Genomic DNA, 27,596 nt, shown 5'->3' with positions numbered 1-27,596 from the left:
GGACCTTTTCAACACGAAGCAGGGCTGTTGCCACTGAGCCTCAGGCCGTCCTCTCCCCTCTCTGTTTATTTTAATGGGAAAAAATTAGCCAGGTACATTTTTAAAGCTGCTGAGCTAGACCCAGACTAAACACAACAGGGACAACTCCTAGCTAAGTTTTTATTGTTTCAGAGTCAATAACAAAAATTCACAGCTTTCGAATTCAGTTTTCATTTGAAACAGAAGTGTTACAGCCTGGGCACGATTACAAGGGGAATTATTCAGCCCATCTCAAGTGCACCCCCTTCTCTTTCCCCCCAAAAAGGAAGGAGGGAAACTACACAGCCCAAGCCACTAGGTGCGGCCTGACCATTGTTCAGTACGGTGGTTGTGGGGAGGCATGACGCTTGGGGGATGCGGCACCAGGCAGGCTTCTAATTTTGGAGGCCAAGGAGGTTGCTGTTGGCAGCGGGGTGCCTGCTGCTTTCTACGGGGCGCATGAAGCCGTTCAGGTGGGGGCCTGCCTTCTTTGGGGTGGCTAGCCAAGCTGCAGGCATAGCAGGGGGGCGAACCCGTTTTGCACAGCCCCAAGGCCGCTGTGTCTTGTGTTCCAACTGCATGTGATTCTGGGGTGGAAGTCCCACGCAAGCTCTGTTTGAAAAGGAAGAAAAGCATCTGGAAGTAAGTCTCATTCACATGGAAGGTACCTTATGCACAGTCAGACCCTCGAGTCCACCCAGCTGAGTAGAAGCACCTCTCCAGGGCTTCAGATCCAAAGGTTTTTCCCAGCCCTGCTTGGAGATTTGGAGAGGGGAGATATGATAGCACTCTTTAAGTACGTGAAAGGTTGCCACACAGAGGAGGGCCAGGATCTCTTCTCGATCGTCCCAGAGCGCAGGACACAGAATAATGGGCTCAAGCTGCAGGAAGCCAGATTTCGACTGGACATCAGGAAAACTTCCTAACTGTTAGAGCCATACGACAATGGAACCAATGACCTAGAGAGGTAGTGAGCTCTCCGACACTGGAGGCCTTCAAGAGGCAGCTGACAGCCATCTGTCGGGAATGCTTTGATTTGGATTCCTGCATTGAGCAGGGGGTTGGACTTGATGGCCTTATAGGCCCCTTCCAACTCTACTATTCTATGAGATGCCAGGGATGGAACCTGGGCACTATTCCCCCCAAATATAAAATTGGCTTCCAGTTTTCAGGGTTCTGAATAAAAGGCGGATTTAAGGATCTTGCCTTGTACAGAAGCCCTGTCTGCACCATACATTTAAAGTGGTCATGGCTTCCCCAAAAGAATCCTGGGAACGGTAGTTTGTGAAGAGTGCTAAGAGTTCTTAGGAGACTCCCTCCCCCCCTCCGAACAGAGGTCCCTGGGAAAAGGGATTGACTGTTAAACCACTTTAGGGATTGTAGCTCTGTGTGGGGAACTGAGGTCTCTCAGGGTTTTTTGGTTGGTTGGGGAATAAACGGGGAGTGTGGTGGCCTTGAAGTCTTGCTTGCAGCATTCCTAGATGCACATACATTTTTTATCAGGTGGGGAGGTGTTAAGTATATATGTGTGTGTAGAGAGAGAGACACACACTCACCCAGGAGAAAAATACTGAGTTACCATGGAGGCGGGCTTACTGGCTGCAGAGGTTGCTATGGTTATCAGCAGAACTCATCCTCTCAAGGAAGTTAAAAAGAGGATGGCTTCCATGGTTACCAGAGCATCGTCAACACATGCCCATTTGCTTGAAGAGGGCAGTTGGGACCTCAGAGCAAAACCGGATCCAGGTCAGGGCCTGGTTCTGTGATTACCTGAACAAGTTCTCGATTGCAGCCCGCTGGCGGAAGAGAGCGTTGACCACCGGGGCGCCTTCGGGCACGACTGGAGCCTTGCACAGGAAGCTCAACAGAGACAAGACGCTGTGAAGGGGCTGAAGTTCAGCGTCCCCCTCAACAGTCACCCGGATCCGTTGGCAAAGTTCGGCAAGAATGACCAGGTCCAAGATGATGGGGGCAGCCAGTAAGGAATCCTGCGGCAGGGTTAGGAGCGTGATTTTATTTGCAAGCCGTCCCAAACCATCTCATTCTCGAGTGTGAGAATTTGCACCCATTCCCTAGGTTCAAAAACACTAGCCGTTCTTTTCTACCCAAAGGCCTCCCCCTTACAAAAAAAGCCACCCATTTCTTAAACCAGCTCCTTCCAAAACACTCCAGAGAAGAGTCTGAGGGACTCTGAGATGATTCCAGCCTGTCTCTTTGCACAGGCACGCCAGGGGCTTTTGCACCACCCGCTCATCCACTCGCTGCGCAATCCCTCGCATACCTCACACATGTTGTGGATGACAATGGTGTTTGTGCCCCCCAATGCAATCTCGGAGGTGTATTCGTCCAGCGCCCGCTTGCTGTCACCGACGTAAGGCACATATTTAATCACCACCTGTCCAGGATGGGGGGGAAGACAACGGTGTCTGTGAGTAAACAGGAAAAAACCCCACTTCCCCACAGCTCCAAGACAATCCTTCCCAGCCTCTCACTCACGCAGTGGTCTGGTTGCTCCCCGGGTCTGTACAGTACGGGGTTTGATTGCACCATGTCATCGACCACGTTGCTCTTCGAGATTTCCTTGGATCGGAACTGGGCGGGCGCAGAGAGATTCTGCCCGTCATTGTTGCCCAGATGGTTGTAGCTGACGATGGAGACCGGCTATAATGATGGAGAAGGAAGGCAGCGATAAAAGTTATTTAAATATCACACAAGCTTCTAGGCCTCAAGGTCTCCTTGGAACAGCTTGAATCACAGTGAAGGGGCAAGGCAGGGAAAACAAACACACGACAGGTTCCATTGGTTTGGCTGTCCCTGAGGTCAAGCTATAGGGCAGCCAAGACCTTGCACAGGGACACATTCCTGGTTCTCTCCTCCAGTTCTTCTAGTATTCCTAAATTCCCCTTACCTAGGCTACAGAGCCGGGCTAGGGAGTTTTTCCATCTCAAGGGCTGTCTCCCATTGTAGGCAACCGTCTAGGGGGTGCATACCAGTGGTGGCGGGGCCAGAGGCAAAAGTGTGCAGAGCAATGGGGTTATATTGTTAGTCTTACTCAGAGCAGACCCATTGAAACTGATGGACATGACTAACATAGGTCTGTTAATTTCAGTAGCATAGTGGCAAATTCATGCCATGCCCCTTTCTAAGATTATATAACCTTTCAAGAGTATATAATAAAATGAGCTATCAGTCTCTTACTTTGTTTGGCATACTTCCCCACAGTGATGCACTGCAGCTGTTAATGCACAACTATTAATGCAGATCTCAATGTGTTGCCTTTCAGCAGGACCTACCATTCTCTGCACAAGTACTCTAAGATGCTGTAAGGTAAGGAACTTCCATTGCTGAGTTTCCCTTCTTGGTTATCATACCAAGATTCAAGAGTAACTGCATTTGGGCAGAGCCTATAAGTTTTAGGAGGAAATTTAAGCGTGGAAATTCCTGATCCTAACCTCTGGTGTTGGCTGCACCACACATACTTACTCTCTCTTGAGTGCACCACACATACTCTCCCTCTCCGAGCATATTCATTTGGATTTCATCTTACCATGCACAAACATATAAAAGCCAAAACGCCATCACACACACTTTCTTACCCTTACCCCCAATGTATTTTCTCTCTTTCCCACCTACTCCACTCCTGGCTTTGGGCTGGAACAAAACGATGCATCCTCCTCCCCCCTCCTTTTTTGCTGCTGGCTTGAAAATAAATTCCTCGTTAACAGACAAATTGGAAGCTGTGCAGCAGAGAGCGAGTGGGAGAGCGCACCTCCTTCAACCCAAATTCTCCCCTTCTCTACCTCCTTTCCCACTTCCTGTTGCTTGCTCTCCATTGTCATCACACTCTTCACACATGCCTTCTCCAGCAACAACAGGAATCCCTAGGAGCCGATCAGCAGTGTTAGCTACTGAGAAGAGTCTTCTCAGTGGCTGCCTAGACTCCTTTCACTCTGATTGGCTCCAATCAGCAGGAAAGGACGCTGGAGACACTGAGACCCTGCTCCTCCAAACGTAAGGGGTCTAAGACCCCCCCAGACCCTAGTCAACTACACCCCTGGTTAACTTCAAGGGGTCTACTCCAAATAGACCTTTGTTGGATACAACCCTTCACTTTGTACAGAAGGCTATAAATTATTAATAGTTATATTTCATTGACAAATCACTTCCCATAAAGCAACAATTTTTAAAAATGAATAAAAACCATATCTAAAAACAACTTCAAGGCCAATACAGATAGAGACTTGTTGGGAAACCTTTTTTTATACCCATTAGTCATTATACTACAGAAATGACTCATTTCCATACTGCAAACTCCTATAAAAACAACTATGTGGTGAAAAAACCAAAACCAATATTAACAAATAAAATCAAAGGAAAATGTTTTCAGCCCTTGTATGGGTATGTTTTGAGATTTTAAAAACAATTTTAAATTGCTTTGAGACCATTTAACTAATTAACTAGCTAGTGTAATAAATACATTAAAGAAATCAAAGGCAAAAAATGGGTCACTTGATATGAAGGATATAAAAACAGGAAGGCATTTCCCTGAAATAACCAAATCTTAAGTTGGTACCTAAGACTTGCTACGGACAGGGCCAGCTTGATTTTATTAGTCAGAAAGCATCCCATCGCTCTGGTGCCACCATTTATTTATTTTTTTATTAAATTTGTTAGTCCCTTTTTTCTGCACTCAAAGCAACTTACGGTTAATTAAAATTAACCGTATATATCTATATAGAATCATAGAATCATAGAGTTGGAAGGGGCCTTGTAGGCCATCGAGTCCAACCCCCTGCTCACAGCAGGAAATCCACAGCTAGAGCATCTCCTGCAGATAGCTGTCCAGCCTCTGCTTGAAGACATCCAGCGAAGGGGATCCCACCACCTCCCTAGGCAGTCGGTTCCATTGCCGAACTGCCCTTACTGTCAAGAAGTTCCTTCTAATGTCCAATCTGAATCTACGCTCCTGCAACTTAAAACCATTAGACCTAGTCCTACCCTCTGGGGCAGCAGAGAACAAATCTGTACCCTCCTCTATGTGACAGCCCTTCAGGTACTTGACGAGTGCAATCATGTCACCCCTCAGCCTTCTCTTCACCAGACTGAACATGCCAAGTTCCTTCAACCTTTCCTCATAAGACTTGTTCTCCATACCGGCTATCATCCTCGTTGCCCTCTTCTGAACCCGCTCTAACTTGTCTATATCTTTCTTAAAATGAGGCGCCCAGAACTGAACGCAGTATTCCAGATGAGGCCTGACTAATGCAGAATATAGCGGGACTATTACTTCCCTTGACCTGGAAACTATAGCTCTGTTTATGCAGCCCAAAACCGCATTTGCCTTTGTTGCCGCAGCATCACACTGCTGGGTCATGTTCAACTTGCGATCCACTACAATTCCAAGGTCCTTCTCACACGCACTACTGCTAAGCCGGGTATTTCCCATCCTGTACCCGTGCATTTTGTTTTCGTGGCCTAAGTGCAGAATCCTGCATTTGTCATTATTGAATGTCATTTTATTAATTTCAGCCCAATTTCCTAGGCTATCCAGGTCCCTTTGGATTTTATTCCTGTCTTCCATTGTGTTAGCTATCCCTCCCAGTTTCGTGTCATCCGCAAACTTCATAAGGCTTCCCTCCACCCCATCAACTAAGTCATTGATAAAAATGTTGAAGAGTATCGGCCCCAGGACAGAACCCTGTGGCACTCCACTCGAAACCTCCTTCCAGTCTGAAGCAGAGCCACCGACGACCACTCTTTGAGTACGGTTGTCCAACCAGTTGTGAATCCACCTGACAGTATTTCCATGTAGTCCGCATTTGACTAGTTTGCTAATCAAAAGGTCGTGGGGGACTTTATCAAATGCTTTGCTGAAATCTAGATAGATGACATCTACAGCATTTCCACCATCTACTAAGCTAGTGACCCGATCAAAAAAAGAGATGAGATTAGTTTGACAGGATTTTTTCTTGACAAACCCATGCTGGCTCCTTCTAATCACAGCATTGTCATCTAGATAGTTGCCAATGGACTCTTTTATTATCTGTTCTAATATCTTTCCCGGTATTGAAGTCAGTCTGACCGGCCTGTAATTCCCCAGATCTTCTTTTTTACCCTTTTTAAAGAGCGGGATGACGTTTGCCCGTCTCCAATCCTCCAAAACTATATAAAGTTTTTATATTAAATATACAATTTATTCCACCTATGCAAAAGTCAAATGCTTATGCGCACCTTTCCCTCACGGCAAGCAAGAGAATTGATCACAGTTCAGAGCCCATTCCAAGTCAGGCAAAAGCACTCGAGGGGGGCCAAGAGTAGGGCCTCCTGTGAAAGATGTGGCTGGGATGGAGAGGGGGTGGCCCCAAGGACCAGAGCTCTCCCCCTCCCCCAATGTTTTTAGCATGATTACTTAAACCAGCCTTCCCCAATCTGGTGCCCTCCAGATGCTGTTGCACTGGCAACTCCTGTCATCTCCAACCCACTGGCCACGCTGGCTTCTGGGAGCCCAACAATAGCAGCAGCAGCACCTGGAGGGTACCTGGTTAGGGGAACCGGATTGCACCTCAATTATGGCCAATGGCCACCCCACGGTCAGCGCTAACCTTAAGCCCGGAGCTGATGAGGAAGTCTACTAGGACAGACTTGAGCTTCGTCTGACCAGACTTGAAATCGTCGCCTGCAATGAAGACTTGGCGTTGGATGGCGAGGTCGACAGCCCCTGGCACAAAGGTATTCTGCGGGGAGCCATTGATGTAGGCACAGCCCTCCAGGATGCTGGCCACGGCGAAGAGGGTGGAAGGTGAAACCTCCAAGCCACGCTGAAGGGACAGGAAACAAAGAAGGTAATCTGATGGGAAGGATAACACAGAAAAGCTGATGTCCCAAGGACACCATCTGTTTAAACCAGGGACGCCCTCCAGTGCGCTTGAACGCCAATTCCCATAAACCCCAGGAGCCAGCATGGCTGATGGTCAAGGATAATGCTGGCAAATGGAGTCCAGCAACATAGAGCATGCAAGAGAGAGAGAGAGGATTGCCTCTTCTTAAACCAGGGACAGGGAGAACTGTGGCTCTCCAGATGTTGTTGGGATCCAACTTCTTTCAGCCTCAGCAAACAACAACAATAATAATATCCTGCCCTTCCTCTCAGAAGGAGCCAAGCATGGCAAACAAAACACGAAAAACATTCTAAAACATCTTAAAAACAGACTTTAAAATATATTAAAACAAAACATCTTTAAAAAGATCTTTTTAAATAAACGATTTAAAAACATTAAAAAGCAATCCCAACAAAGACACAGACTGGGATAAGATCTCTATTTAAAAGGCTTGCTGAATAAAGGAAGGTCTTCAGTAGGCGCCAAAAAGATAACAGGGATGGTGCCTGTCTAATATTTAAGGGGAGGGGATTCCACAGGGGAGGTGCCACCACACTATGTTGTGTGGAACGGACCTCCTGACACGATGATATCTGCAGGAGGCCCTCACCTGCAGAGTGCAGTGATCTATAAGGGGTTATTCGGTCTTTCAGGTATCCTGGTCCCAAGCTGTTTAGGGCTTTGAACACTAAGACTAGAACCTTGAACTTGCCCGGTAGCAGATGGGCAGCCAGTGCAATTATTTCAGAGGTGGGGTGACATGTTGCCAATATCCTGCCCCAGTGAGCAGTCTCGCCACCGCACTTTGCACCAGCTGCAGCTTCCAGACCAACCTAAAGGGCAGCCCCACATAGAGCGCATTACAATAATCCAGCCTAGAGGTTACCAGTGCATGGACAACAGTGGTCAGGCTATCCCAGTCCAGAAACAGCCACAACTGTCTTACCAGCTGAAGCTGGTAAAAGGCACTCCTAGCCGCTAAGGTCACCTGTGCCTCTAGCAACAAAGATGGATCCAGGAGCACCCCCAGACTATGGACCTGCTCTTTCAGAGGGAGTACGACCCCATCCAAAGCAGGCAACTGACCAATTATTCAAACTCGGGAACCACCAACCCACAGCGTCTCCCTCTTGCTAGGATTCAGACTCAGTTTATTGGCCCTCATCCAGTCCACCACCGAGTCCAGGCAGCAGTCCAGGGCCTGCACAGCCTCTCCTAATTCAGATATTACAGAGAAATAGAGATGGGTATCATCAGCGTACTGCTGACACCTCGCCCCAAATCTCCTGATGACCGCTCCTAAGGGCTTCATATAGATGTTAAACAACATCGGGGACAAGGTGGTACCCTACGGCACCCCACAGCACAACTGCCAGGGGGCTGAAAGACAATTATCCAGTGCTATTCTCTGAAAACGACCCTGGAGATAGGATCAGAACCACTGTAAAACAGTGCCTCCAATACCCATCTCACCAAGTTGGCCCAGAAGGATACCATGGTCGATGGTATCAAAAGGCGCCGAGAGATCAAGTAAGAGTAACAGGGTCGCACTCCCCCTGTCCTTTTCCCAATAAATTTCATCCATCAGGGCGACCAAGGCCGATTCAGTCCCATAACCAGGCCTGAACCCAGACTGGAACGGGTCAAGATAATCGGTTTCATCCAAGAGTACTTGCAATTGCTGCACCACAACCCTCTCAATCACCTTCCCCAAGAAGCGGGTATTTGCAACCAGGTGGTAGTTGTCACAAACCAATGGGTCCAGGGTGGACTTTTTCAGGATTGGTCAGATCACCGCCTCCTTCAGGGTGGCTGAAGATGCACAAAGATGCGTTGACCACACCCTGGATCCACTTGGTCAAACCCTTCAATAAGCTTTAATAAGCCAAGGAGGGCAAGGGTCGAGAGGACATGTTGCTGGCCGCATCATCACAAGCACCTTGTCAGGCTGCGTCAACTGATCGCAACAAGTTGCAGCATGGCCCAATGCTCACAAATGATGATGGGAATTGCAGGCCACGAACATCTGGGCGGGGTGGGGTTGGACCACAGATGTCTCCCATCCTGGATCTAAGTCAACAGCTATTGCATCTTGTGGCCAAGACGTCTTTCACGTTAATTATATATCACACAAATAAAGAATGGAACAGGGCACATCTGCTCTGCAATTATAACTCAAGACGATCACATGGCGAATGAAAGACCAGACTGACCCCACCCATTAGCAGCGAAGAAGCAGCTGTCCAAAGCTTGTTTTCCTCTTCCCTTTGCATTGCATTTGATTGCAAGCAGAGACCGTTTTATGTTTTAATATACTGTATGTACGGCTTTAAATAAGTGCTTAACAATAACAGCAAATCATCGTAACAGGTCCTACTGGGAGAAAGGGCAGGATATAAATCTGATAAATAAATAAATAAAGCACAATCTGATTTCAAAGTGGCATAACTCTAATAGTCTACGGCCATACTACCCTGAACACCCCCGATCTCGTCTGATCTCGGAAGCTAAGCAGGGTCAGGCCTGGTTAGCACTTGGATGGGAGACCACCTGGGAATACTGGGTGTTGTAGGCTTAGAGGAAGGCAATGGTGAACCACCTCTGAATACCTCTTACCATGAAAACCCTATGAATATATATCCAAAAAAGATTCATTGGGTCGCCGTAAGTCGTAATCGACTTGAGGGCATACAACAACAACAACAGACATAAGGATCGCAACTAGGTCTTCAGTACACACTCCCAAGACATCTTGGAAAGGAGAACAAGGATGTGAAACATCTGTGGTCCTCCAGATGTTCCTGCACTACCACTCCATCATCATCATCCCTGACCAAGCTCCAACAACCACTGGAGGGCCACAGGTGTATTTTGCCTGCAACCCAAGGAAGAGCAAGCCCCATTATTCCATAATTTGAAACTCATCTAGGATTTGTAGCACAGACATGCCTGAGCCAATCCTGTTGTTGTTGTTGTTATGTGCCTTCAAGTCGATCACGACTTATGGTGACCCCAGGAATCAACGACCTCCAAGAGCATCTGTCGTGAACCACCCTGTGCAGATCTTGAGCCAATCCTGTGACACATTTAAAAACAAAAAAATCCTCTAATTAAAGTAGAAGAAAGACCAACTGGGAGGAAAAAGAGTCACAGGGGGAGGAAGGGGAGGGAAAGGGGAGGGGGACTCACCTCAATGGCTTGCAGTAAGTTGCTGGCTGTGTCATTGACCCCGGGCCGGACGTCACAGAAGCGCTCCGTGTTGGCCGTCCAGAGGACAATCACTTTGTCCACTCCACTGGAATTCTTGAAGTCCTGGATATCCTGGCGGATTTGAGCCACCTGAAGCATAAAGCAATAGTAGAGAAGAGCAGGTAAGTAAGATGTCAGCTCCCAGCTGAACAGCAAGCAAGCATCCAGGCTGCCTGGAGCGCAGCACCCGGGACATTCCCACCCTACCTAGAGATGCCAGCCTGCAACTAGACCTGGGACCTTTTGCATGCAAAATAGATGCTCTTCCGCTGAGCTATGGCCCGGCCTTTGACGTGCCAGGTTCCAACATGGTTAATAAATCCAGCTTTGGAGAGATTCCTGGGAGCAGTGGGAAACACCACACCACGTATTTGGATCCAGTTAGCGGCCAGCATAGACCGCTGGTTAAGATGACAGGATGCAAACTGGGAAGGCGCCACTTCCCTCTCCATAGCGGAAATAGGAGAAATAAGACCAGCCTGCCTTGCCGGGCTGTTGCAACATGCGCTGGGCACGTAGGAAAAGCATTGGGTAAAATAAAATAAATATGTACACTGGGGTTAACTAATCAAGGAGGCTCACGTCATCACCCCCCACCCATTTTAAATTTTTGTCCAATGCTAAACAGTTTTAAGGTGTAACACCACCCACAATGGCAGCAATTTCCATGCAAGACGCAGAAATAATTTCCACGTCCAACCCAAAGGCTGCTTCTCTTTAAGAAACTGAGGAACTTTCTGGAAAAAAGGCCCCTCCGACCCCCCCGCCTGGCTGAGACCCACTCGACAGCTGGGGAGGAAAGTCGCTCAGTACCAGACACAACTAGGCAGGCCCCCCAGCATTTGCAGTCAAAAAAGGTGCGAGGAACCTTTTTTTGCCCCAAGGGCCGCATTCCTTCAAGGGCAAACTTCCAGGGGCCACATGATGGTGGCAGGTGGGACCAGAGCAAAACTGGGCACGGAAACAGATGCAACATTTTCCTTAGTACAGTGGGTGACATCTCAAGCCAGAGTTTGGTACCCCACTGCCCCCCAAAACAAGCCTTTCTTCATCCTTCTGAGCAAGAGGCCTTTTCGGAGTTCACACATCCCAACCTGCCAACAAGCACTGAAGTAGGGTGTGATGCAGGGCCAATGTCATCTAGGGAGAGTCCCGAGGGTTAGATAGGCAAGGCCCAAAGCACCACCTGTCATCCACAGGCCAGAGGACGGATCCCCACTCCCTGCAACCGTGAAAACAAATAGGTAGCAGATGATGGGAAGGAACTCTGTCCGTGGGCTCTTAACTCCTGTGAGCCCCAGGCGGCACAGCCAGTGGCTGGGGGGCAATGGGGCCTGGGAGTCAAAAGAGCATCTGCAAAGCCGCAGGTTTCCCACCCTTGCTGTACACGCCCGCTCCACTTCCCAAGGGCCCACCTGTTCCGCCTTGGATCCCGCCAGAACGTTGTCGGCTCGCTCCTCCTGGTTTGCCGCGATGAACTCGGGGATGTAGATGGACGGCCGGGGCTTCAAGCCCTCCATGTGCGGCCGGAGCTGCTCCTGCAGCGGCCAGTCCAGGACTTGGGCCCTGCGCATGGCATCGGCCAGGTTCATGGAAGAAATGTCCCACCCTGGCAGGAAGGGGAGAACCTTTTACACAAGGACATCAGGAGTGCCCCACGGCAGGCGGACCCGAAGGAGGCCCCACTTAGTCCAGAATTATAAAATCATAGAATAGTAGAGTTGGAAGGGGCCTATAAGGCCATCAAGTCCAACCCCCTGCTCAGTGCAGGAATCCAAACCAAAGCATTCCCGACCTGTTCTCACAGAGGCGGAACAGATCCCACAAGGAGGACACGAGCACAACAGCAACTCTCCCCGCTCGCGGTTTCCAGCAACGAGTATTCGGAAACATAACAAAGGAGGCAGAGTGCAGCCACCCTGGCTAACAGCCACTGAGGGCCTTACTCTCTGGATTTGTCTAATCCTCTTTTAAAAGTCCTCCAAGTCGGCGGCCATCACTGCCCCTTGTGGGAGCAAATCCCATGGTTTCATAGAATCATAGAATAGTAGAGTGGGAAGGGGCCTATAAGGCCATCAAGTCCAACCCCCTGCGCAATGCAGGAATCCAAACCAAAGCATTCCCGACATGCGCTGTGTGACGAATCCTTTTGTCTGTCTCGGATCTCCCAACATTCAACTTCAGTGTTGGTTCTGAGTTCTGCAGCAGTGGGAGGGGGGCAGTAGGAAGGACACAGTTGGCCGAGACAGGGAGGAGGTGGGAGAGATGCAAAGTTTAACATCTGCCCTCCCTCTGCAGAAGCAGCTGCCTTCAAGAGGCTGTTGTTTTTAGGGGGCAGTTAGCATCAGGACTCCCGACTGTCTACGATTTGCCTGAGTGGCTGCAGCTGCCCAGGGCCCTCCCCAAACCAGCACATCTTGCCTTGGTGCTGGGGAAGGAGTGCATTGAGCAAAACCTGCCAGTGGGATGACCCCCCCAAAGGGGATTGTGTCTTGGGGGTATGGGGAGGGCGCATCCCTTTTATTTGTTTTATAGGGCAGGGTTTTATGTGTAATAATAATAATAATTAATAATAATCCAGCATGAAACGGTGCCCTTCCTGGAGGGGGGGGGGGAGTGGTGAATCTTATCCCAGGTGAGAGCTGGTGTGTGAGGTATGTCACCTTTGAGTGTCACCTAGTTCAACCCCCGCCACCACTAACCTCTGCTGTATCCCTTTGTTTTACTAGTGGTGGGTCAGGGCAGTACATGTCTAGGCTGAGCATGGGGCATGGGAATGGGACTGCCATCTCCGTGATTGTAGGTGGGGGGGATGTGGGGGGGGCGAAGGTACACGGAGGGAGGGCCCTTCTGCTGAGCTGGCTGTATTTTAGAAACTGGGGTGCCAGTCAGCTGACCTCCTGGCCTGCTGCTTGTGGTGTTGTTAAATGCTAGGTTTTTCCAGAATAACACACATCATCCACAATTTGATTGCAGATGAGGGGGCCAGCTTGGCATGTAGAAGTGAGATGTGGGTAGGTGCGCTTGGTGGCTCTAGACTAGCCCAGTTATGTCCGCCCAGATATTTGCACCATTCCAGCTCAGAGGGGCAGGAGCCATCATCATCATCATCATCCATAAACGTTCTTCGCCAGGAGACCGTCATCTGCACTGTATTTGAGGGATTGTTTGTGGTGTCGGGCCAGAGACTCAGGATGGGGATGTTGTTATGTGTACCATCCACTCCGCTGCACTACGACCTCCCTAACCGAGCTGGCAGAGGTCGTCTCAGATGTGGGGCTGGAGCAGAGCTTGGAAAAGTTACTTGTTTGAACTACAACTCCCATCAGCCCCAGCCAGCTAATGGCCACTGGATTGGGCTGATGGGAGTTTTGGTAATATTTTGCCCCAATGAGCAGTCACATTGCCACATTTTGCACCAGCTACAGCTTTCAGACAAACCTCAAGGTCAGCCCCACCTAGAGTGCCTTACAGTAATCCAGCCTAGAGGTTACTAGTAACAGTGGTGAGGCTATCCTGGTCCAGAACTGGCCGCAGCTGTCTTACCAGCCAAAGCTGGTAAAAGGCACTCCTAGCCACTGAGGTCACCTGGGCCTCTAGCAACAACAATAAAATACGAGAGAAAAACTTCCTATCCACTTTTTCCACACCATGCATCATTCTACACACCTCGATCGCATCACTCACTTTTTTTTCTAAACTGAAAAGCCCCACAGGCTTTGCATCGAAGACCATGGGCCTGGTGTTGCACTGAAGAATGTGTCAGAGAAATCCCCAACCCACAAACCAGCAGCCTGTAAAGCCAGAGGCAACCTCCCCTAACTGTGACCCCTTCCCCTCCAGGAGAGGAGCCTGGCGTGTGGCGTTAGCAGTGGGCTACCTACCAATGCAAGGCCTTTCTAAAGTCCTGCTACGCTCCGTTTCCAGCCTTAATTAGCAGGCAATCTGGCCACTCCATCTCCAAACCCAGTTTGCCATCCGTCCTTTCTGCAAACCCCAGCACCTACCATCAAAGAGGATGTCGTTTGGATGTACCATTGGAAGGAGGTTGCGGAAGGGGACGTAGACTTCGCCGGAGGGGCCATTCCCCAAGCGCACTGTGGATGCTTGCAAGAGAGATCCGTAGTAGTTGGCACGCTGAGAGGCAAAAGGGGGGAGAAGCTGATTATCAGTACTGAGATATTTGGGGCAGCAGGAAGGGAGAGCATCAGCGAACAGATTCACCCCATAATCTTTCAGAATTGGCACCCAAATCAGTGGAAGAGCACATGCAGTTAGGGACTGTTCGATCCAGATTTAAGAGCGTGCAGGTGACTGGGGAGGGGGAGAGGCCATGCTCTCACTCCTTGCCTGAGTAGACCCAATTAAATGAATGGACCAAAGTTAATCATGACCATTAATTACAATAAAACTTAAGACGGATAAGTGCAAAGTTCTACACCCAGGAAAAAGAAACCAAGTGCACAGTTATAAGATGGGGGATATTTGGCTCAGCAATGCTACATGCGGGAAGGATCTTGAGATTGTTGTTGATCACAAGCTGAATATGAGCCAACAGCGCGATGTGGCTGCAAAAAAGGCAAATGTTACTTTAACAGAAGTAGTTTCCAAATCGCGCCAAGCATTGGTTCCCCTCGATTCGTCACTGGTTAGGCCTCATCTCGAGGACTGGGCACTGCATCTTAAGAAGGATGCAGACAAACCAACAGATTTAGAGGAGGGCAACAAGGATGATCAGGGGACTGGAAACAAAGCCCTTGAGAAGACTGAGGAGAGATATGACAGCACTCTTCAAGTCCTTGAAAGGTTGCCATACAGAGGAGGGCCAGGAGCTCTTCTCAATCATCCCAGAGTGCAGGACACGGAATTATGGGCTCAAGCTGCAGGAAGCCAGATTTCAATTGAACATCAGGAGAAACTTCTTAATTTATTTATTTATTCAGCTTATATCCCGCCCGACTAGCAAACAGCTCTCTGGGCGGCAAACATAGCAACATATACAATAATAAAATTACAAAGTCAGTATAACAAATATAAAAATACACCATCTAAAATAGAAATTACAGCATTTACATAAATAACTTAAATTAAAATGCCTCAGAGAAGAGAAAGGTTTTAACCTGGCGCCGAAAGGATAATAGTGTCGGCGCCAGGTGTACCTCCTCGGGGAGACTATTCCACAATTTGGGGGCCACCACTGAGAAGGCCCTAGATCTTGTTACTACCCTCCGGGCCTCCCTATGGGTCATGACCCGGAGGAGGGCCTTCGTAGTGGACCGTAGTGTATGGGCCGGTTCGTATCGGGAGAGGCATTCCAGCAGATATCGTGGTCCCGTGCCGTTTAAGGCTTTATAGGTTAGTACCAACACTTTGAATCTGGCCCGGAAGCATATTGGAAGCCAGTGCAGGCGAGCCAGAACAGGTGTTATATGCTCAGACCGCTTAGTTCTTGTTAGCAGTCTGGCCGCCGTATTTTGCACTAGCTGTAGCTTCCGAACCGTCTTCAAACGTAGCCCTACGTAGAGCGCGTTGCAGTAGTCCAAACGTGAGGTTACCAGAGCATGAACCACTGATGTAAGGTCCTCCTTACTCAGATAGGGACGTAGCTGGGCTACCAACCGAAGTTGGTAGAACGCATTCCGTGCCACCGAGGCTACATGAGCCTCGAGTGATAGGGAAGAGTCTAAAACGACTCCCAAACTACGAACCTGATCCTTTAGGGGGAGTGTAACCCCGTCCAGGACAGGGTACGTATCCACCATCTGACCAGAGAAACCATCCACCAGTAGCATCTCAGTCTTATCAGGATTGAGTCTCAGTTTGTTAGTTCTCATCCAGTCCATTGTCGCGTCCAGACAACAGTTCAGCACATCGACCGCCTCACCTGAAGAAGATGAAAAGGAGAAGTAGAGCTGCGTGTCATCAGCGTACTGATGACAACGCACTCCAAAACTCCAGATGACCGCACATAACGGCTTCATATAGATGTTAAAAAGCATGGGAGACAAGACCGAACCCTGCGGGACCCCATATTGGAGGACCCACGGGGTCGAGCAATGTTCCCCAAGTATTATCTTCTGGAGACGGCCCGCCAAGTAGGAGCGGAACCACTGCCAAGCATTGCCTCCAACACCCAACTCCGCAAGCCTCTCCAGAAGGATACCATGGTCGATGGTATCAAAAGCCGCTGAGAGATCAAGGAGAATCAACAGAGTTACACTCCCTCTGTCTCTCTCCCGACACAGGTCATCACACAGGGCGACCAAGGCCGTCTCAGTGCCGAAACCGGGTCTGAAACCCGACTGAAATGGATCTAGATAATCGGTTTCATCCAATAGCGCCTGGAGCTGGTCAGCAACCACTCGTTCCAGGACCTTGCCCAAGAATGGAACATTTGCCACTGGTCTATAGTTGTTAAAGTCCTCTGGGTCCAAGGAAGGTTTTTTCAGGAGTTGTCTCACCACCACTTCTTTCAGACAGCCAGGGACTGTTAGAGCCATACGACAATGGAATCAATTGCACAGGGAGGTGGTGGGCTCTCCAACACTGGAAGCATTCAAGAGGCAGCTAGAGGGCCATCTGTTGGGGATGCTTTCAGTTGGATTTGTGCATTGAGCAAGGGGTTGGACTAGATGGCCTTATGTGACCCTTCCAACTCTACTATTCTATGATTCTATATTGAGTCTACTTTTAGGCATAACATCAGATACAACCCAGAACCTTGTTTTTTTATTAGAAGAAAGGGTCAGATTGAGGTCAATATTTTCATCCAAAAATCCGATATAGAGCTTTGCTTTTTATTTGAAGAGGACCAGATTGAGATCACTATTTTCCCCCCAAAATAATTTTTGCCCCTTCTAAACTAGTCTAACGCGCAGAGCCAAGAAGGATGGAATAAGCAGGGAAGATTCTAAGCTCCAGGTTAAAAAACAGAAACCAGAAAGGGATCAGATCTAGTCTTTTCCTCGATAGATCTTTTGCTATTAAACACGTACAGTTGAGTGATGCTGGAAGTCTCTGGGGAGAATCACTTCTCTACCGGAAAGCCCAGCGCATTTAGGGAAATTTGTCCTCACACAAATTCAAATGTTTGTGAAAGTTAACATTTCTGGAAGTTGTTGTTTCGGGAGAAAAGGGGGGCGGAAGAGGGAAGACCATTCCCAACCTTTAGCTCAAAGGTAGTCAACATGGTACCTTCCAGATGCTGCAACTCCCATTGGCCATGCTTGCTGGGGCTGATGGGAGTTGCAGTCCACAACATCTGGAAGGCACCACGTTGACTACCTGTGCTCCAGCTTCCCGAAGCCACGCCTCTTAAACAAAAGCCCTGCCCCCAACATGGACAGCAATCCACACCGGCCACCCAGTATCTTCCATGGCCTCAGTTCCCTAGTTAAGTTTGACACAATGGAAGTGCGAGTGCACACCAGAAATTGAGGTCTTGCAGCTCAATGGCAAAGCACCTGTTTTGCATGCAGAAGGCCCCAGGCTCAATCCCTGGAATTTTGGGGTAGGGCTGGGAATGTCCCCACTCGGAAATCCTGGGGAGCCATGGACCAAAGGCAGCATCATGCGCTCCCATTGAAATCAGCCCTTTTCTCAAGACCATGGAGTCCTACTTCATTTTTAAGGGGAGGACTTTAACCTAGTGGTACAGCACCTGCAGAGGGCCTCAGGTTCAATCCCTGCTATCTCCACTTAAAGGGATGAAGGGATGGGCAACATCTGCAGCCCTCCTGATGCGGCTGAACTACAACTCTCAACGTCATCTCTGATCACTGGCCATGCTAGCTGGGACTCTCAGGAGCAGAGATGTGAAGGCCTGGGAAAAAAACGTCCATCCCCCCCGTTTTTCCCCAAAGCCTTTTTTTGTTTTGTTTTTCTGAAAAATTGGAAAAATTGAAAAAAAAGGAAGAATAAATGGATTATGGAATGTTTTATTTTAGCATGATGAATAAAATGCTTCATTTAATCTTGGTCTCCCCCCCTTTTCTCAGTTCTTTTTACAGGAATGGATGCTTTATGTCTGCTTGACACTGTGGAGGACTAGCGGAGACATAAATAATATTATTTCGTTATTAATGTTGATGGTTTCGTCTTTTTTTTAAAAAAAATTGTTTTTTGCCCGGTCCTCATAAACTGGCAAAACGAAGAGGTTCCTTACAGTTCAGGATCTTGTAGATCCATTCATTACAAAAAAAAAGTAAAAATTTTAAAAAGTAAATTTAATTTGTAATAATTGTTTGAATAATATGTACTTTTAATATACAGTAGGGCCCCATTCATACGGCAGGTTAGGTTCCAGACCCCCACCGGAAAGCAAAAACTGCCGAAAAGCAGATCAGCTGTAGCGTGGGGGTCTGGAACCTAACCCACTGATCGCACCAGAGGAAGAGAAGATCAGATCTTCCCCTCCTTGGGCGCAATCAGCTCGAGCGAGAGTCTAATCACGCCAGAAGAGGAGAAGATCAGCTGTAGTTCACTACAGCTGATCTTCCCCTCCTCCGGCGCAATCAGCTGGAGTGCGGGGAGCTCCAGCCCCCCCTCCAGCTGATCACCCCGCTGGCACTGTATTAGCGGAATGCCAAAAAGCGGGGCCCTACTGTACCAAATATGATAATTTTATGCCAGACCAACTTGTACATAATTACATTTGATGTCCCTGAAGTAACAAAGCGACTTTCAATCTGTAAAAAATGCTAATGATGCATTTTTTAAATTTTTACAAAAATTTCTGTTTTTTTCTTGAAAAAAACAGCAACACGTTTTTTTCCCGTGGCTTCAAAATTTCCAGAAATTTTACATCTCTACTCAAGAGTCCAGCAACATCTGAAAGGCGTTTCTGATCTTAGAAGAGGCTCTTCCAAATCAAGGCATTCCTCCGTCTTTTGCACGTAGTAAAGAACTGTGCTTCAGGGATGGAACATCTGTGGCCCTCCAGATGTTGCTGAACTACAATGCCCATCATGATCCCTGACTAAGGCCACGTTGGCTGCTGGGAGCTGAAGTTCCAATAATCTGGAGGGCCACTGGTTGCCCCATTCCTGCACTTCCCTGGTGAGAATTGCCCTCCCTCCCGCCTGAAACCTTGGAGAGCTGCTGTTTTCAGTAGGCAATCCTGCTCACCACATAGTGTGACTTGGTAAATGACAACTGCACACAGGTGTGCATCCACACACATAGTCACAATGAGAAAGCACAACATCCACTTCACTGCGATAAAACACACACACACAGCTGGTACTTGTCCATTGCTTTTTTCCGCAGGTGATGGTGATGATTTAATGCCACTGAGGGTGTCTTTTAGGGTTATTTATGCTGATGCGTATTTTATTGTTTGCATTTTAAATTTCTTTTGTATTTTTGTCAGTGGCAGAAGGGCTATTTTTGTGTACAGCACCTGCTAAATTGTCTAAATATTATTAAAAGAGAGCGATTTTAAGTTATTATTAAATTTATTTATATACCGCATTTTCCACAAATACACATGTGCCCAAAGCGGTTCACACAAATAGTCCAAATGCAACACATAATGTAAAGTATAATCACTACATTAAGAAAAAAATATAAATACATCAAAGCATGAATGAATAAAGCTCAACAAGAAAGCCAAAGCAAAAATGTTTAAAAACTAACCCCCAAGATGATACAAAAATACAAAAGTTGTTTTGAATTGTTTTTAAGGATACATCTTAAACTGTCGTAACCTGATCTTGAACCTCAGGATGAATTAAAATAATACACACACACAGAGCTTCTTAGTTTAAACAAATTCCCAGAGCGGTGAGCTGTAATATTGATACACGCTTTATAAGTGATAACTAACAAACAGCAACGAAAATCATCGCAGCAGTCAGAAAAAAAGCAGCAAAAATTAAAGAGGTAATTAAAAAAAACCATTAGAATAATTGGTGGATTGAACACATGGTTGTTGTTAGCAAAATGATAGTTAAGACTTGATTCAACAGGAAAGTCAGTTTTTAGCCCCTATCCCAAGAAACTCATAGAATCATTGAATAGTAGAGTTGGAAGGGGTGTCCGCTGTACTGACCGACAGCAGCTTCCAAGGGTTCAAACTCTTTCCCACACCCGCCTGGAGTCACTGGGGAGTTGCACCTGGGATGCGCCACAAGGACAACCCCTGTGATGAACACCATTTGAGCCACTCCCCTTCTGAGTAGGGTGACCAGGGCCCCACCTGATTATGAGGCCCCACCACTGCGGCAAGGGCTGGGAGCCCGGGGGACCCTACGGGGTGATGGAAGAAAGCAGAAACAAGTTTATGGGGAGAGGGCTCTAGTCCACTGCTCAACTTTCCAACCCTCACCCAGAAAAATCATAGAATCATAGAATAGTAGAGTTGGAAGGGGCCTATAAGGCCATCAAGTCCAACCCCCTGCGCAATGCAGGAATCCAAATCAAAGCATTCTGGGCACATGGCTGTCCAGCTGCCTCTTGAATGCCTCCAGTGTTGGAGAGCCCACTACCTCTCTAGGTCATTGGTTCCATTGTCATATTGAGCCAATTCTTCCATGTCCTGCACTCTGGGACGATCGAGAAGAGATCCCGGCCCTCCTCTGTATGGCAACCTTTCATGTACTTGAAGAGTACTATCATACAACTCATACTCGAACATTAAAAACCAATAACGATATCCAGTTCCACTCACCTTCTGGCCTGTTTTGGTCATCCAGGAGAGGCCCAGCTTATTGGCCAAGACGGCAGCCGTCACTGTGGTCCCATTGTTTCCGCCCCAGCCAACGAGCATCACGCCCAGCTTGGGAACATGCCTCTCTGTGCGGAAGGTGAGATTGGTGGAGGATGGCTTGACCTGCAGGACCCCCACCCCCCCATCACAGCAACATTATGAGACTGGGAGTTGGGGGTCTGGGGAGGATGGAAGGCCTCAACTGGTTTCCCACTTCCAGGGTAGAATGGGGCCACTCAAGTCTACCCTGATTCCTTCTCCCCCCCCCAGTATTTATAGGCAGTGTTAAGGTGATGCTCCCTCCAGCTGAGATTAGACAGGCACCTCAGGCACATGACAAAGACTTTCTTATTCCATTAGGCATTTTAAGGTGGCGCTTGGATTTTTGTTTGGGTCAATGACCATTGTATTGTTTTATGCACTCTGCTTAGAAATGAAAGTGATAACGTGGTATACAAATGCTTAAATAAAAATAAAGATATGCTAACAGCAGCCAAGTCAGCGGCCTTGATTCCAGGTCATGAGTGGGTTTTTCAAATATAGGGCCCAGCAGCTTAGACTCCTGCTACCCCCCTCAAGATTCCCTCTACCCACAGGTCATCATGAAAATCCAATTTCTACCTACCAGAAATTTACACTAGGTGTGCCATTCTGCTCCCTGAACAGCTGCAGGTTTCATTAAAAAAATGAAGTATCAGGATTTGAGGCTTGAAATCACAGACCCCAAAAGGGTGGCAGCACGAGATTCCAACTGGCCTTTGTTACTACTCTACATTCTCCCTGTTGTCTGGACTCCCGACTGACTTCAGGGACCTTTCCCCTAGTTCTCAGTCTAATCCAAAAAGCAACTCCCTTCTACCCTGGAGGCCAGTGTGAGGTTTTCCTGCCCAACCAAAGCGACACCACCTCTGGCATCATCCCCTCACAGAAAATGGCCTGTAAACATTCCACGAGTTTCATTCCCCGAGGGAATGTGCTGTCACAACAGTTTTGCGAATGGGTATCAGGACCACCGGCACCCCACGCAATATAAAGTATCATTACTTCAAATCAATATGCAACGTTTCTGTAAGCCTTCTCCTCTCTCATATTTTCTTTTCTTTCAGGTTCCCATTTCTCAGTTGTGAACTCTGCCCCCTTCCTTTTCGCCCTCTTCCTTCTCGAAGCCTGTCACATATAACTGCTCCAGGAGTCTGTGGAAAGTTATGACAACCCCAGCCAAACTGAGAACTACCCCATCCCATCATGGCAGCTGTGCCAGTCAAAAGCATTCAGTCCCACAGCAGCCAAGGGGGGGCCCATCTAGTCTAGCATCCTGTTCTCACAGTGGCCAACCGCAGCCCAAAAGCGGCACCTTAGAACCTGAGGACTCACCACCACACCTGTGGACACCTGTCCTCAGGGACACTTTCTTTGCCCACCTTTGGACGGTCAGTAAAGGCTTTATTCCAGTCAGCTTTTAATGTCTGATCTGCTGCTGCTACTGTTTGAAAGAAAGGTTAAGTTGGATCCACTGAAATTAATGGACCTAAGGCAGCCATGCTCATTAATGTCAGTGCATTTGCTCTGAGCATGACTAACATTGGATACAATTCAAAACTTCTAATGCTATCTGCTGTCTCATTAGTATTTTCATGAGTGGAAAGTGGCAAAAACGTTTTGCAGCGCAGAGTGCTGTTTGCGGTGGCCACCCGCCAGCCATGCTCTCTTCCAGGATACTCAGTTTCACCACCACCCCAATTCAACATTCCCTCCACCTCACAGCCAGTCAGCATTCCACAGCCGCTAGGCATGTTCAGTCCTGATTGGGCTATTATGGACTTTCCTCTCCACCCCCCTTTAAGCTATTTTTTTCTCTCTGAAGTTCTTTTTTTGGTAAACCTCAGGATTCCTCCCCAAGCCTGCCAATGCACCCCTCATTTTGTCTACCCAAGGATCCAGACTTAGAGACCATTTGCTCCTACTACATAGGATTCCTAGTCTTTTAAAACTTTGTGCTTCAAGCCATTCCACTGCAATTTTCCTTGTTGTTGTTGTTATGTGCCTCCAAGTCGATTACGACTTATGGCGACCCTTTGAATCAGCGACCTCCAAGAGCATCTGTCATGGACCACCCTGTTCAGATCTGTAAGTTCAGGTCTGTGGCTTCCTTTATGGAATCAATCCAACTCTTGTTTTTTTCTACTCCCTTCTGTTTTTCCCAGCATTATTGTCTTTTATGTGTCCAAAGTACGATAACCTCAGTTTCATCATTTTAGATTCTACTGATAGTTCTGGTTTAGTTTGTTCTAACACCTTTCAAATGAGTTTATTTTTCTCTTTTCCGCTTTTTTCACTGTCCAACTTTCACACCCATACATAGAGATCGGGAATACCATGGTCTGAATGATCCTGACTTTGGTGTTCAGTGATACATCTTTGCATCTGAGGACCTTTTCCAGTTCTCTCATAGCTGCCCTCCCCAGTCCTAGTTTTCTTCTGATTTCTTGACTATTGTCTCCATTTTGGTTAATGACTGTGCCGAGGTATTGACAATCTATTATTTCTATCATTAAGCTGCTTCTACAGAAAAACAGGAGACAAATATTGAACATGGTGCCCAATCTAAAGGGCGGCATATAGAACCAACAGCACCAGCAACACACAGGCCCTTTCCCAGGGACCAGCGTCACTTGCAGCCACAGCTCAGTGGCAAAGCCCCCACTTGCCTGCAGAAGGGCCCAGGTTCAATCCACCGGCGCCTCCAGGCAGGATTGTGAAAATGAACCCTGGATGAAAACCTGGAGAGTCGCTGCTGGTCAGTAGACAACACTGAGCAAGACAAAACAATGGTCTGACGCAGCAGAAGGCATCTTCCTGTGTCCCTATCTGAACCAGCCCTTTATTCGGTTCCACAAGGACTAGAAACTTGCTTCGATTTTAGGGGAAGAAATGCAGCTCAGTGGCTGAGCACCTGATTTCCATGCAGAAGGTCCCAGGTTCAATCCCCCTGGTATCTCCAGGTAGGGTTGGGAATGTCCCCCGTTTGAAACTGTGGGAGAGCCACTGCCGGTACATGTAGGCAGTATTGAGCTAGATGGGCCAATGGCCTGACTCGCTATAAAATAGCTTTCAATGTTGCTACATAACATCCCCCTGACCTTTCCTGCAACTCAGCTCCCTGGAGCCCCCCCCCCCCCGCCGCTGCCATTGAATCAGCAAGACTTACCTTGGTGACGCCATCCTCCTGGGAGACCTGAACGGTGGCGTAGGTATAGTTGGCCTCAATGAAGTCTGGGGTGTACTTGACGTCCGGACTCTCTACCACAAAGGGCAAAGCAGCCATGGTGTTTGCTCTGCAGGGGAGTGGGTGGAGAAAGAAAGAGAATGAAATAGATGAGAGCCACAGAGCACTACCAGTGTTGAAACAACGATCCTTCAACATCAACTTTGCTGGACCGGCCATGTTGTCCGAATGCCTGATCACCGTCTACCAAAGCAGCTACTTTACTCCCAGCTTAAAGATGGAAAATGCAATATCGGTGGACAGCAAAAGAGGTTTAAAGCTAATCTACAAAAATGTAACATGAGCATCAAGAACTGGGAAGTCTTGGCCCATGAGCGTCCCAACTGGAGGTCAGCTATTATCAAACCCTGGAAGACAATCTTACTTGGCCACGAGTGATCGCCAATGAATGAATGAATGAATTTGTCATTGAAACTGAGAACGTCAATCACTTTTCTTATCTTGGCAGCCATCTCTCTGTAAAAGCTGACATCGATGCTGAAATTCAACATCGTCTGAGCTCTGTGAGTGCCGCATTCTCCCGAATGAAGCGTAGAGTGTTCGAGAATCAGGATATTCGCAGGGGGACCAAAATGCTCATTTACAAAGCCATTGTACTACCGACCTTACTGTATGCATTATCAAAGGTGCTGTGGACTTTGAAGAAGCATAAATACAGGGTGAACGTGTCAAACGAGCTAAGCGGAAGGCATGTCAAAGAAATGCTCATTGCGACCATCTTCCATCTGGAAACCTATGTCCTCACTGTGGGAGGCTGTGTGGATCCAGAATTGGCCTCCACAGTCACTTATGGACCCACCGTTAAAGACCTTATCTTGGAAGACAATCTTACTCGGCCACGAGTGATCACCAATGACTTCCCATATCTACAAACGTAGAAAGAGTCTGAGACAGTTCACTCTTATTCCCCAAGAAATGTGGAAGAGTGAGGGCTGCCCAGACTCTCTTTGTGCGAGTTACTACTCTGACGGGAAGGAGGAATGCCACTACAGGAACTCTTGCAGAGACCCTGCAGCAGGCTCAGAGGGTGGGCAATTCTGCAGAGTCTCTGTTCTGGGAGGGAAATGAACAATGGTGCACTGAGCCAACCCAGGTGGAGGCCGCTGGGAAGGAAGAAGCTTTAACAGAGACTCATGCAGGGACACGACAGGCAGCCTCCTCTCCAGAGCCAGATTCGATTTTTAAACACATTTATATGGTTATTAGAAGGCTGATTAATAATAATTGCCAGCAGCCTCGTTTCTGTTGCAGAGCTGGAGGAGGAGGAACCCAGGCGTCCGGGGGGCCCATGCCTTTCACTCCTTTTCTTTTTAAAAAAGCATGCAAGTCTCTGAAAGCTGGAGAAGGGCATCTTTTCCCCGGCTTAAATCTGCCTCAAACTCGGTTTCTCTCCCCGGAAGAAGCAGGCTTCTCCCTTAAGCCTGGAAGGACCCAGGCGTCCTGGAACAGAAAGGAAAGAGTCGCGCGCCCAGGAAATGCAAAATGGGACCCAGGCGTCCTGAAGGGGGAGGGATCCAGGTGTCCGGCTTTGCCTCCCTGCGACGCCGCTCCCAAGCCCGGAAGACCCTCTGGCCATACTCGAAGGGAGGGGGCTCCAGAAAGGACAAAGGGCGGGGGGGGGAGGGAGCGACAGACTGCAGTAACACCCCCCTCCGGTGCGCACCTCGACAAGCGATCTCCGCGGCGATCTCCGACAGCGCCCAACCTCCTGCTCGCGGCGCCACCGTCAGCCTTATTCGTCTCCTAGGATCCGCCTCCTTCCCCCCCTGGCGCCGACGGCTCCGCCCTTCCGAAAATTTTTCCATCCGCTCCCCAGCGCTCCCTCCCCGCCGAAACCCCCCTCCCCGCCGCGTGCTCCCCGCGGCTACCCCGCCGTGCGTTTTTACGCAGCAGTTCGCGGGCCAAAGGCGCCCTCGAGGGAACGGGAAAGGAATTGCAGCTGCTGCCCCCCCCCAATTTGCAATTACCCCCTCCTTAACGCTGCAGGTCACCCCACCCGCCTTGCCCCCCTTGGGCGAGAGGCTGGAGGAGGGGGACCCCCCGTCTAAAGCCAGGCCTTGGAGACTTCGAGGAGGGGACTCTGCAAATATCCCTCTGATAGCGGGGGGGGGGGGTTGGCCTTCCTCTCCGATTTCCTCCTTGAATGCAGAAGGCTCCAGGTTCAATTTCTGGTGTCCAGGTATGGCTGTGAAAGCCCCTCCATGTCTGAAAGCTTGGAGAGCTGCTTCCGGACAGTGTGGACAGTATTGGCCTAAATGGGCCAATGGCCTGACTAGGCAGCTTCCTTTGGGTGGTATTCAACTAACTTATTACACCAGGGCTAGAGTTAGCACTAGTGCGATGTGGGTTTCCCACTCTCCTCTCCCCACATATGCCCCATGCTGCCCCCAAATGTCTGGAGGGTTGGGGGAGCCCCCAGAACAGATTTCAGGGAGGTGGGAAGAGGAGAGGGGAAGATCCTTGCACTGACGTAACAGTCTACTTAGCGCAACCTTGAATACGAGCCCATGTACCTAAGATAACACTTTCTGTGCTTGTTTCTCCCACCCTTTGCTCTGTGTAGCATCTTGCCTGATGAGGAATTCTGTGAAAGTCAAACGTTTGCATGCTATTTGGTGACAGTTTAGTTGGTCTGAGAAAAATACTGGCCAGCTGTGGATTTTGGCACATCTTAGTCGGTTTTAATCTTGTAGACCTTTGCTTTTTTATAAGAAATATAGTTTATTATTTATTTATTACATTTATACCCTGCCTTTCTTTCCGTGCTAGAAACCCAAGTTCCCTGCACTGCTAAGCTTACAATCCACATTTTTGCAGTGGGTGTGCAGGGAGAGATGGCAAAAAGGAGAGAAGAGTAATCTGTTGATTGACAGGTTCAGGACCCAAAGAGAGTGCCTCCTTGCTGGAGCACAAGGCTGTTGGGAAGTTTTCTGAAGTGGAGACCATTCACCACAGAGGATGGAATTGCATTCATATCCCAACTTTCCTCCAAGGAGTTCAAAGGAGCATACAGGGTTTCCCTGCTGCTCATTTTATACACACAACAACTTTGTGAGGTAGGCTAGGCTGAGAGGCAGTGACTGGCCTCAGTGAGCTTCATGGCTGAGGAGTGCCACATGTTTAATTATAGAATCATAGAATAGTAGAGTTGGAAGGGGCCTATAAGGCCATCTAGTCCAACCTCCTGCTTAATGCAGCAATCCGAATCAAAGCATTCCCGACAGATGGCTGTCCAGCTGCCTCTTGAATGCTTAGAACATAAGAACATAAGAAGAGCCTGCTGGATCAGGCCAGTGGCCCATCTAGTCCAGCATCCTGTTCTCACAGTGGCCAACCAGGTGCCTGGGGGAAGCCCGTAAGCAGGACCCGAGTGCAAGAACACTCTCCCCTCCTGAGGCTTCCGGCAACTGGTTTTCAGAAGCATGCTGCCTCTGACTAGGGTGGCACAGCACAGCCA

The 27,596-nt window shown here is 48.5% G+C and overlaps 1 protein-coding gene and 1 non-coding gene across 2 annotated transcripts; one reads left to right on the top strand and one right to left on the bottom strand.

Annotated features, from left to right (window-relative positions):
* Positions 1-142: 142 nt before the first annotated feature.
* ISYNA1 (inositol-3-phosphate synthase 1) lies at positions 143-25,923 on the bottom strand. The gene is made up of 11 exons (XM_061601571.1): positions 25,803-25,923; positions 24,062-24,188; positions 20,815-20,976; positions 14,153-14,282; positions 11,561-11,754; positions 10,086-10,235; positions 6,621-6,836; positions 2,515-2,679; positions 2,300-2,413; positions 1,789-2,006; positions 143-630 (listed from the first exon to the last, which is right to left on the bottom strand). Exons 2-11 carry the CDS (start codon positions 24,176-24,178, stop codon positions 414-416), a joined length of 1,683 nt encoding a protein of 560 aa, XP_061457555.1. The 5' UTR covers positions 24,179-24,188; positions 25,803-25,923; the 3' UTR covers positions 143-413.
* Positions 9,353-9,471, top strand: LOC133372995 (5S ribosomal RNA). The gene has a single exon (XR_009759593.1). It is a non-coding gene; the product is annotated as a 5S ribosomal RNA (ribosomal RNA).
* Positions 25,924-27,596: the final 1,673 nt, after the last annotated feature.

Source organism: Rhineura floridana, chromosome 18 (assembly GCF_030035675.1).
Source record: "Rhineura floridana isolate rRhiFlo1 chromosome 18, rRhiFlo1.hap2, whole genome shotgun sequence".
NCBI classification, from domain to species: Eukaryota; Metazoa; Chordata; class Lepidosauria; order Squamata; family Rhineuridae; genus Rhineura; species Rhineura floridana.
The sequence above is the reverse complement of the archived record's forward strand: the minus strand, read 5'-3'. Positions and strand labels throughout refer to the sequence as shown.